Below are 12,046 nucleotides of genomic sequence, written 5' to 3' on the forward strand. Positions count from 1 at the left end.
GGTTGTGCATATAACCTACCTTGGGTCAATACAGTGTGCAGCTGTCAGAACCCAGCAAGATTGGATCAGACTTCCTCCACAATGAAAATGCAGACTTTTGGATCGTCTTTCAATTACGTAGAGTGCTGCTTGCCACGGGTGAGATTCAATGGCAGCTTTATTTCCTCCAACAATCTTGTTCATTTTATACTCCCTCTGGCCACACTTTGACTCTGTGGAGATAAGTTAATGGGTTAGCTCAACTTTATTACTTAATTTAGATGTAAGTTTTAACGTCCCAAACTACAAATAAGATTAGCATTAGTCCCTGCAAAAGAATTAGAGTTGATCACATGATTACAATAATATTTAACATGGCAGAAAGTTGAAGGATATTTTAATTATGTATAATACACCACATGTTCTGTCAAATTAATAGTGTGGAAGAACAGGTTTTGCAAGTAACACATTATGAACAAATTATTAATGAAGGTGTAAACCTGATGCGTTGACTTTCCTGTTCTCCTGATGCTGCCTGACCTGGTGTGTTCCTTCAGCTTCATACATATTAATTATGACTGAAGCATCTGCAGTTCTTGCTTTTTCTGATTATTAAGTATTTTCTTGTGCAGTGGAGGCCCTTAGTTGTGTTCTCAAATCAAATTTGTTGAACCAATTTATCCCAAATGCCAAGTAGATATTTTATAATCAATGTGTTAGAGATGCCATGGCATTATCTGTGCAGCAGGTGGGACTTAAACCTGATTCCCTTCTCGAAGGTAGGGACACCACTACTGCTCAACAAGAGCCTCCTTAAACAGCCAAATAACATTCTTGCCCAAATAGCTGGTCTATGTCAAGGCAACTCATTTCAGTTGAGTTGTAACATTTGTGCTACAATTGGTCACATTATCCCTGTGTTCAGGAGTGCAAAATAAGCTTATGTGACCACTCCTCATCACCTTCCAGAGAGCTTTAATGGAACCACCTATGTTTAACTTTTGGGCATGAACATGATTGAATGCTATTATAGAACAACCTAACACTTAATTTCTGGATTTAGATGTTTTCTAATCAACCTGTTGAGTGATGTTATTACACACCTCTAAAGCAAGTGGGACTTGAGCTAGGGACACTATCACTGTTCAAGAGCCCTAATTTATGGGGTTGCATTTAAAGAATAACTAAATAAGTGCAGTAGGGAATCAATTCTTGCACATGGGGGAAACAGACCAATATGGCAAAAATCATACAAAATTGCACATGCACGAATCTAACGAGCAAATAGTTTTTGAAACAATTGGGCAAATGTTTACGCATTTACAGCCGTTCTATTTTACAATACAGTGTGCTTTGCTGGTGAACCATATTTCTTGTTCCTTAGGACGAAAAAATGAACATTTTAGCGCAATTTAAAAAAACAAATTGGTTAAAAATAATTTTGACTGTTTCATTGATGAAACATTAAGAGGAGGGAGCCAAGGGATGGGAAGATGGAGATGCAATAGCTGTAGTTTTTTTTCTAAATTTTTCATGGCATGTGGACGTGCCTGACTAGGCCAGCATTTATTGCCTCTCCTTAATTATCCTTGGGTGGTGTTGTGCGGCCCTTGCTGTTGTCCCTACTTCTTGAACCTCCACTGTCTTGAGGGTAGATAGGTACACTCACAGTGCTGTGAGAAGCAAAGCTCCAGTATTTTGATCCAGTGAAAATGAAAGATCACAGAAATAGTTTAAAATGAAGATGGTGTGTGGCTTGGAAAGGAACTTGGCAGTTTTGGTGTTCCCATCTATCTGTTGCCCTTGTCGTTTTAGAAGATGGAGATCAGGGATTTGGAAAGAGCTGTTGAAGATGCCTGGGTAAATAGCAGTAGTGTATCTTTTTGATGGTATGTCCTACTGCCACTGTGCATCAGTGGTGAACAAAGCAAACACCAAAGGTGATGCAGCTCTAATCAAGCAAGCTGCTTTATCCTGGGTGATCTCAAGCTTCCTTGGTGTTTGGAGCTGCATCCTTCCAGACAAGTGTGAGTATTTCATTATGTTCCTGACTTGCACATTGTGTATGGTGGATAAGCATTGGGGAAACTGAAGATGAATTACTAGCTAAAGAATTCCTAGCTTCTGAATTGCACTTATAGACAAAGTACTTACATAACTGGTCCAATTAAGTTTCTGGTCAGAAAGTTGATGGTGAGTGCATAAGTAATGGTTATCTCATTGAATATCAAGGGGCAATAGCTAGTTAGACTCTCTCTTCTTGAGATAGTCATTGCGTAACACTTGTCTGTCATGAATGTTACTTGCTACTTGTCAGTCCAAGCCTGTTGACCAGGCTTTGCTGCATATGGTCAAGGTAATTTCTTCAGTATCTGAGAAGTTGTGAATGATGCTGAACATAGTGCAACCATCCCCATTTCTGATCTTGTGATGGCGATGTGGGGCTAATTAATGATTGATGAGGAAGTTGAAAATGGTTGATCTGAGGACATTAGTGTAAGTGACTTCTGCAGTGATGTCCTTGGGCTGAGATGATTGATCTTCAACAACCACTATCATCATTTTAATGCTTGGAATGTCTCCAACAGAGAATTTGCGCATGGTTCTCATGATTCCAGCTTTGCTGGGGTTTCTTAATGTGATACTATGTCAAATGTTGCCTTGGTTTTGAGGATTGTCATCCTTACCTCACGTTGGGAGCTCTTCTGTCTGTTTTTAGATCAAGGTTACAATGATGTCAGGAACAGAGTGGCCCTTGTGGCCCCTACCTGAGTGTCAGTGAGCAGTTTATTGCTGTGCAAGTGCTGTTTGATTGCATTGTAGATGAACTATTCCATCAATTTGATGATCAAGAAAAGACCAAACAAATTGGTAATTCATCAGTTTGAATTTGTCCTAAATTTTTGTGTACAGGACATATTTCAGCAATTATTCACATGAACTACTAGATGCCAGTATTTGGCTTTATGTGCAGTTGCCAAATGTTGTCGGAAGCCATAGTACTTTCAGTTTCCAATCATTCAGCTATTTCTTGATATCATGTGAAGTGAATCAAATTTGGCAACTCTGACAATCTCAACTGTATTAAGGAGATAAGACGGTATAGAGCTGGATGAACACAGCAGGCCAAGCAGCATCACAGGAGCAGGAAAGCTGACGTTTCGGGTCTGGACCCTTCTTCAGAAATGGGGGAGGGGAAGGGGATTCTGAAATAAATAGGGAGTGAGGGGGAGGCAGATGGAAGATGGATAGAGGAGAAGATAGGTGGAGAGGAGTCAGACAGGTCAAACAGGCGGGGATGAAGCCAGTAAAGGTGAGTGTAGGCGGGAATGTAGGGAGGAGGTAGGTCAGTCCAGGGAGGACGGACAGTTCAAGGAGGCGGGATGAGGCTGATAGGTAGGAGGTGTGGGTGGGGCTTGAGGTAGGAGGAGTGGATAGGTGGGAGGAAGGACAGACATGTTAGGGAGGTGGGGACGAGCTGGGCTGGTTTTGGGATGCAGTTGGGGAACTAACTCAACTGTATTAGTTGCCTAGAGTGATGACAAAGTATTGTATTGTCAACAAAAACAGAAAATGTTAGAAATATTCCGCAGGTCAGGCAGAACTGGAAACTAATACAGATGCAGCCTTATCTGCTGAGCTTTTAAAGCATTCTTTGTTTTTAGTTTAGATTTAACAGTATCTGTTGCATTTAGCTTTTCAGTTGTTTAGTTGTGTAGATTTTTTTTGTTACAGTGTTAATCTTAAAACTGGAAACCTCATCTAATTCCTTAAAGTTGATCACTGGGTATTCACATTTCTTGTTTTAAAGTTATTGGTTATATGGGGTTGTTAACAGTGCAATGAGGTTCAGAGAGAGAAGAGGGTAGTATAAAACTTTGATATTCATAGAACATACCATCCTTCGTGACTGTTTCAGGCTATTTGTGCTGTGGCATAGCATAAATTTGATTCAATATTTAACAGCATACCTTGTGAAACAGCTGAGTGTGCATTTGAGTGATACCAATTTGTGTAAAGGCAATAAAAAAGAAAAGGAAGTTGGAAGTTGGTTAAAATGGTAGTTCTAAATAAAGAAGAGACCAAGGTTGATGCTATTGATAGCATTTTTTCAAAAGAAGAGGAAATGTACCACAGAAAAGAAAACAACTTACAATGTTATCTGGGAAGTAATTACGCAAGGAAACTTAGTTGGTCAGAAGTTTAGTATAGAGGCACCAAAAATGCAGGTTGGTCTCATGGAAATTGAGAATGGAAATGCAATGAAAGAGAGCTAAGAAGATCTGTAGCTCGGGTTGTGGGTGAGATCGTTGACTTGCTTGCTGAGCTGTCTTGTTCTCATTCAGACGTTTTGTCACCATGTTAGATAACATCACCAGTGGATCCTCCAACGAAGCAATGTTATTCTACTCCATTTGGAATTTATACTGTTTGCTCCATTGTAGTGAGTAGTGTCCTTTCCAGTTTTGATCTGTATGGGTTTGTATATGGGATCCAATTCTATACGTTTGTTGATTGCATTACGGCTGAAGAACCATGTTTCTAGGAATTCCCATGTGTGTCGCTGTTTGACTTGGTCTACTATGGTTACCTCATCCCAGATGGCCTTTATTGTCTGAGTGACCAATGCTAAGGAGAGTTTGTCATGCCGTTTTGCTGCTAGTTGATGTTCATGCATTCTGATGGCTAGTTTCCTTCCTGTCTGTCCAATATAGTGTTTGTGGCAGTCATTGCATTTTATAAACCACATTGGTTCTGCATGTTGTGGGAATTATCAAATCACTGATCAAATCCTCAACTTCCACAGCAACCACCCAACATTCACAAACAAAGCTGCATTAGAACACTATTAAAATGGGCCAGGACACACTGCAGCACTCCAGAACTATGCAGGAAAGAGGAACAGTGCCTATATAAAATCCTCGCTATAAATGGATATCCTGCAACTTCATCTGCAGATGCCTAATAAACAGAGAAGAATAAAAGGACACAGTACACCCTAACACACTGGCCACACTGTCCCACATCAAGAACATATCAGAACTGACAACAAGACTCCCAAGAATCATGGTAGCCCACAGCCACTCTACAACAAACATTCACAAGGATTAAAGACCCCATTCCCACAACATGCCCAAGGTGTCAGCATTCCTGCTCCTATGATGCTGCTTGGCCTGCTGTGTTCATCCAGCTGTACACCTTGTTATCTCTACACGCAGAACCAACGTGGTATACAAAATGCCATGCAATGACTGCGACAAACATTACATTGGACAGACAGGAAGGAAACTAGCCATCAGAATGCATGAACCTTAACTAGAGCAAAACAATAAGACAAACTTTCCTTAATATCAGTATACTCGAACAATGAAGGCCATCAATTTACCTGGGTCGAGGTAACCATAGTAACGCAAGCCAAACATAGACACACACATGAATTCCCAGAAGCACAGTTCTCCACCCGTAATGCAATCAACAACCAAAAGGACACTACTCATTTTAACGGACCAGACAGTATAAATTCCAAGCAGAGTAGAATAACATTGCTTCATCGGAGGCTCCACTGATGATGTCACCTAGTATGGTGACGAAACGTCTGGACAAGAACAAGCCAGCTCGGCGAGCAAGTTAACAACCTCCAAGATGAGAAGGGAAACTAGGGCGGGCTAGAGTAGGTAAGGATGATATGGAAGCTCCAACAGAAGTCTTTGGATGGTCGTCTCAATCTTAGCATCAAAGAAGTCCATGCATTCCTCACAATTATTGTTGAAGTGAGCATATACAATGAAGGAGAGATGGGTTTAAGAAATTGTTTGATCGTGGAGAAACAAAGAAAGCATATATTTGCTGTTAAGACGATTGCCAGCTAGTGAGAGGTTTGGCATAGGTGATTCAAGTCTGTTTGTTTTTGTCCGATGTGGCCTCGCCAGATGCAAATTATTGATGAAAGATGTGCTCAAGTGTACAGTCCTTCAAATTGGGAGGAATGACCATGGCAGGGGATAAAAACAAGTGCTGGGGCAAGGGTTTCACAGCTAGAAAATCAGCAATTTAGTTCAATAGATTGATATCTAGTAAAGCATCATAAATAACCAAGAACCAAAGTTTAGATTGTTGTGAGTCTGAAAGTGGAATTTTCTTGGCTTAATGGAGAATTTATTCCGGGCATAGTGAAGCTCAGTGGAAAAGTTTTACTACATTGGATATCCCAGGGACAGACAAGTGCAGTAAAGACAAGAATTTAAAATGAATGGTGAGAGATTTTGACCAGGTTTGGTGTTAGGAGCGAAGGACAATCAGATGAGTATTGGGAAAAATTGATGCGTGATTGTCCACTAAGGGATACAGCCAGCATCATGGAAATGTATTCCATTTGCCTTTAACATACAAGTAGGACAGATATTTTTATTACTTCCTGAACTTAATTAACAGGCAGTTTGATAATGTAAAGATGACAAGTTATTCATTTCCAGAAAATTTTTACAAATTATTTTAAGTATTTTCCAAGAGCAATTCATGATAAAGTTTTCACTTACCAACTTTTTCACATTTGGGGATATCACAGTTTTCTCTGTACATTGAACCCTGAACATAACACCAAGGCTTTTTATCATGACCTGGATTTCTTTATAATTGAGATTGTTAAACAGAGGGAACAGATTAGTAAACTCACAGTAAACAAAATGAACTTCACCTATCAGATGTAAACAAAAGTGAGCAACACTTTTAAGTCAGTTACTGGCAGAAAACGATAAATTACTGTTTCTGAGGCATGCCCCTCACAGAAGATACTGCATATTTGTCAGTTGTTTTCACTTTCTGCATGAGCTACTGAACAATTCCAGATTCATATAATATTATTTCACATTGTCAATTTTCTCTCTATCTGGAAAGATATGACCAAAAATCATCCAGACGAATGTTTGTTAGGAATTTTTATGAGGAATATTTATTAAGTCAAAAAGTCATGGACATAAATGTAAACTGTTGTAAAAGTTGTGTTTAGATTTTTATGCAAACTCAATTACTCTCACTTAATTCTCATATTTAAGCATTTTGACAATTTGGTATGCTTTCTTACCGCTGCCCAAATAAATTGCAGATGAGAAAACAAGAAGCAGTGGTTATGTTTGACCAGCACTGTAAAATAACTAGCTCTTTTAACTGTTTTAGAAATCTAGTTGTAAAATTAACCCAAAGACATGTTACTTTATTTGGTACAATTAATAGCGTTGCAAACATGGAAGCTGAATTTTCACACTAACGTAGAAATTTAGTTTTTAGTAAATAATTTGAATTTAGCTTTTAAAAAGTGGACCAAGTCATTCATGCTCATCTGGCTGGTTACATTTCAGAGTATCTCCGCCCTTATTTGAATTGCGATTTGAAATACAAGTAAGTCATTTTGGGCTGGAGGGGACAAAAATCACCGAAGTAAGAAAAGACAAAATCTACCTGCAGTAGTTGTGACTTCCAAGACCCAACTTTAATGCATTGTATCTCAGTGCATTGTATTTTCTTCTAAGAACAGCAAATGAGTCCCAGTGCAAGCATTCTTTGCCAGATACTGTATAATCCCTTGTTCCCCTGTAATCTTTTCCCTTGTCATTAATGCAATGGGATTTATTATCTAAAAAGGAAAACAAGATATTTAATAAAATAAAAGCAAAACACTAAGGTTGCTGGAGACCTGAAATACAAACCAAGCTCTAAAAAAGAAACTCAGCAGATCAAGCAGCATCACTGCAAAGAAATGTTTTGAATCCAATAAGGCATCTCTTTGGACATAAGAGTAAAATAAGATAAATTATATTTTCTTCAGAGTTAGAGCAAAATGGATTCATGAAATGACAAGCATTAGGAAGTAGTCTAATCAGAGGTGTTGCAAAGCAGTAATCCAATCTGCATTTGGCTCCCCAATATATAGCAGGCTATATTATAAGCAAAGAATGCAGTACAACTAAATTGAAGGAAGTACAAGCATGGTAGACTAATCAATAAAGTTAGATCACATGGGATTTGGGGTGAGCTTGCAAATTAGATACAGAATTGGCTTCATGGTGGGAGACGAGAGTGGTGGTGGAGGGATTTTTTGGGACTGGAGGCCTGTGACCAGCAGTGTTCCACAGGGATCAGTACTGAGTCCACTTTTGTTTGTCATCTGTATAAATGATTTGGGTGAGAATATAGGAGGCATGGTTAGTAAGTTTGCAGATGACACAAAAATTGGTGGTATATTGGTTATCGAAGATTTCGAAGCGATCTTGATCATTTGGGTCAATAAGCTGAGGAGTGGCAAATGGAATTTAATTTGGACAAATGTGAGTTTTTGCATTTTGGTAAAACAAACAAGGGCAGGACTTATACAATTAATGCTAGGGCCCTGGATGGTGTTGTAGAACAGAAGGACCTAGGGGTTCAGCTACATAATTTGTTGAAATTTGCATCACAGGTAGACAGGATAGTTAAGAAGGCATTTAGCAGGTTTGCCTTCATTGTTCAGACCTTTGAGCATAGGAGTTGGGATGTCATGTCGAGATTATACAGGATGCTAGTGAGGACTCCTCTGGGGTACTGTGTGCAGTTCTGGTCACCCTTGTTATAGGAAGGATATTATCAAACTGGAGAGGGTTCAGAAAGATTTAACAGGATGTTGCCAGGAATGGAGGGTTTGAGGTAGAAAAATAGGCTGGATAGGCTGAGATTTTTTTTTACTGGAGCGTAGAAGATTGAGGGATGACCTTTTATAAGTTTATAAAATCATAAGGGGTGTAGACAAGATGAATGGCAAAGGTCTTTTCTGTCGGGCGGGTGAGTTCAAAACTAGGGAACTTATTTTTAAGGCAAGAGGAGAATATTTTTAAAAAGACATGAGAGGCAACTCTTTTTTAACATACAGTGGTTAGTGTGTAGAATCGGCTGCTAGATGAAGTGATAGATGCAGATACAGTTACAAAAGACATTTGGATAAATGTGTCCATAAGAAAGGGATGGAGAGACATAGGCCAAACGCAGGCAGATGGGGTTAGTTTAGTTTGGAAACATGTTTGGCACTGAAGGGTCTGTTTCCATGTTATATAATTCCACAAATAAATCACTGTTTAATTGGAAGTAACTTTTGAGCCATAGATGGTGAGAAGGAATGAGGTACCAAGATATCACATTGCTTACATTTGGAAGTTAATTTAGGCATCTAGGTAGTATCCTGTAGTGTGCTTTTGCTAAATTGGCACAAACATTAGTTAGAATGCTTTGAATGAACACAAGAAAACCTACTTTAAAAATATGTCAATTGTCTTAGATATATTTCATGCAAATAAAATAATGCATATAATCATTAAATTCCTATTCAAAAGAAATAGGAAATGTATTTGAAAACGTAGAACAAAGCAAAAGAGTAGAGGTGTGGATCTAATCAAGTAGCTCGTTAAGGAACTGGCTCAGGCACAGTGGCTTGAATGGTCTTCTGTTCATGAAGTTAAATGATACATTTAGCTGCTGATCAAACTAGTGTTACTTTTCTACCTTTTAATCTTATTTAAATAATCTATTCTCCACTGTCATCCACACTACAACCCTGAATTTCTCTGTAATAATAACCGCAAACAGGTGATCTACCCTTAGATCACACCAATGTGGTTTTCAACTGCTTATAAATTGTATAACTGCCTGATAATGCAAAAGCACGCAGTAGGATACCGACAATCCATGACTTCCAAATGTAAGCAACTTGATATCTTCGTACCTCATTCTTTTTCACCATCTATGGCCCAAACATTACATCCAATTAAACTCCACCTTGAGAGCTCTCTCTCACCCTAAGAATTTGCTGTGTGCACGGCACATTATCACACTGATGCAAATGAGGTTTGATATATGTTACTGTGATGTAATGTGACAAAATAGTGATATCTCAGAGATATGCCATGATACACAGCTTTGCCTTTATTTAACAGTATGCACCATTATTAAAATACCTATTTCAATCATTAATTTTCTGTCAAATACTTAACTTAAAATGATCAAACACAAAACTAAACTGATTTGATTTTTGCATTCTGTGTTATGTAATCTTTGTTAGTTTTCTTTTTGCCCACTGTAACATTTGAGCAAATAACATAGGCTGATTTCCCACATAGTTTTGAGCTTACATTGTCCAAGATCCCTTTTACACATTATATGTTATGACCTTGTCTGTCAGAGACATAAAAGGTGCAATGGCATCATGTTAAAAAGGGCACTGAGGCTCTCTTGTTAAGAGGTAGTCAAGATTCCTTACTCTACCCGCAACACTGAACATTGTCTCATAATTTACTAGGTTAAAGGCGAATAATGAGTTAGTTTCCTGGATAGTGACATACCTATTTCGCAGTGTTTACCCAGATAACCCTCAGGGCAACGACAGATATAATCTTTTGAATAAAGATGTTGTGCACAGCTTCCTCCATTTAGACACTTGTTTGTGGTGCATTCTATAATTATAAAAATTTGCAGTTAAAAATAGTAATAAAAATTCAATATCAGAAAAGCGTTGTCATGAGTTATCATCAGAAAAAGTAAACCTCGCATTCTTAGCGTTTATGTTTTAGCTGATGGGTATTCCATCCAGGTTTTACATAATTTTAGGCACAACCAACATTCTGCTGATCATTATCATGTCACCAAATGTCATCGACCTGTCACCCATGCCAGTTGACTCAGTGAATCTTGATCTGATTTTAAAATCCTCATATTTATTTTCAAATCTCTCTGTGACCTTGCCCTCCTTGTCTCCGTAATTCTCTGCACATTTAGAAGTCTCCTTCAAATCTGGCCCTATGCTCATTCCTGATTTCATCATTGCTTCATTGAAAGATATGCTTTTGAGCTGCCTTGGTGCAAAACACTGCAATTCCTCCCTAAATCTTTCTGCCTCTCCACCCCCACCTACCTTCTTTAAAATACTCCATAAAACAGACCACTTAGATGAAGAATTTGAACATCAGTTCCAAAAAGATATTTTTCTAGTGCTGTTGTTAAACATCTTGGGATGAATTATGACATTGAGTATGCTATATGCTCGCAATTTTTATTTACTTCGTGTTTTTAATGTGATAAAGTACCCAAGGAATTTGAAAGAAAGCACTGTTAAACAAAATATGCAATGAGCAACAGAATTTGCATGTGAGTATAGGAGGTATGGTTAGTAAGTTTTCAGCTGACACTAAAATTGGTGGTGCAGTGGACAGCAAATAAGGTTACCTCAGAGTACATGAGACCTTGATCAGATGAGCAAGTAGGCCAAGGAGTGGCAGATGGAGTTAAATTTAGATAAATGTGAGGTACTGCATTTTGACAGGGCAAATCAGGGGAGAACTTGTACACTTAAAGTAAGGTCCTGAGCAGTGTTACCGAACAAAGAGACCTTCGGCTGAATGTACATAGTTCCTTGAAAGTGGAGTCACAGATAGGTTAGTGAAGAAGGTGTTTGGTAAGCTTGTCTTTAATAGTCAGTGCATTGAGTACAAGAGTTGGGAGGTCATGTTATGGCTATACAGGACCCTGGTTAGGCCACTTTTGGAATACTGCATTCTATTCTGGCCTCCCAGCTCTAGGAACGATGTTATGAAACTTGAAAGGGTTCATAAAAGACATACAAGGATGTTGCCGGGACTGAAGGGTTTGAGCTGTAGAGGCTGAATAGGCTGGGGATCTCTTCTGTGACACATCAGAGGCTGAGGTGTGACCTTTATAAAAGTTTTTTTTAAATCATGAGGGGCATGGATAGGGTGAATAGCTAAGGTCTTTTTCCCAGGGTAGGGGTGTCCAAAAGTAGAGGACACAGGTTTAAGGTGAGAGGGGAAAGATTTAAAAGCGATCTAAAGGGCAACTTCTTCAGGCAGAGGATGGAGCATGTATGGAATGAGCTGCAACAGGAAGTGGTGGAGGCTAGTACAATTACGACATTTAAAAGGTATCTGTATGGGTATATGAATAGGAAGGATTTAGAGGGATATAGGCCAAATGCTGCCAAATGGGACTAGATTAACCAAGAATGTGTGGTTGGCTTGGACAAGTTGGACCAGAG

At 38.8% G+C, this 12,046-nt stretch overlaps 1 protein-coding gene across 3 annotated transcripts in view; it reads right to left on the reverse strand.

Moving 5' to 3' along the window:
* The window catches only part of LOC125467567 (tissue-type plasminogen activator-like), a 32,494-nt gene that overhangs the window by 9,118 nt on the left and 11,330 nt on the right, over positions 1-12,046 (reverse strand). For all 3 annotated transcript variants that reach the window (XM_048563600.2, XM_048563601.2, XM_048563599.2), the window contains exons 5-8: positions 10,341-10,451; positions 7,435-7,609; positions 6,516-6,604; positions 20-212 (exon numbers count right to left, since the gene is read on the reverse strand). In XM_048563600.2, the coding sequence (XP_048419557.1) occupies positions 20-212; positions 6,516-6,604; positions 7,435-7,609; positions 10,341-10,451 (568 nt within the window). The remainder of the gene's footprint in view (positions 1-19; positions 213-6,515; positions 6,605-7,434; positions 7,610-10,340; positions 10,452-12,046) is intronic.

The sequence above is a fragment of the Stegostoma tigrinum genome, chromosome 37, assembly GCF_030684315.1.
Source record: "Stegostoma tigrinum isolate sSteTig4 chromosome 37, sSteTig4.hap1, whole genome shotgun sequence".
Taxonomy (NCBI): Eukaryota; Metazoa; Chordata; class Chondrichthyes; order Orectolobiformes; family Stegostomatidae; genus Stegostoma; species Stegostoma tigrinum.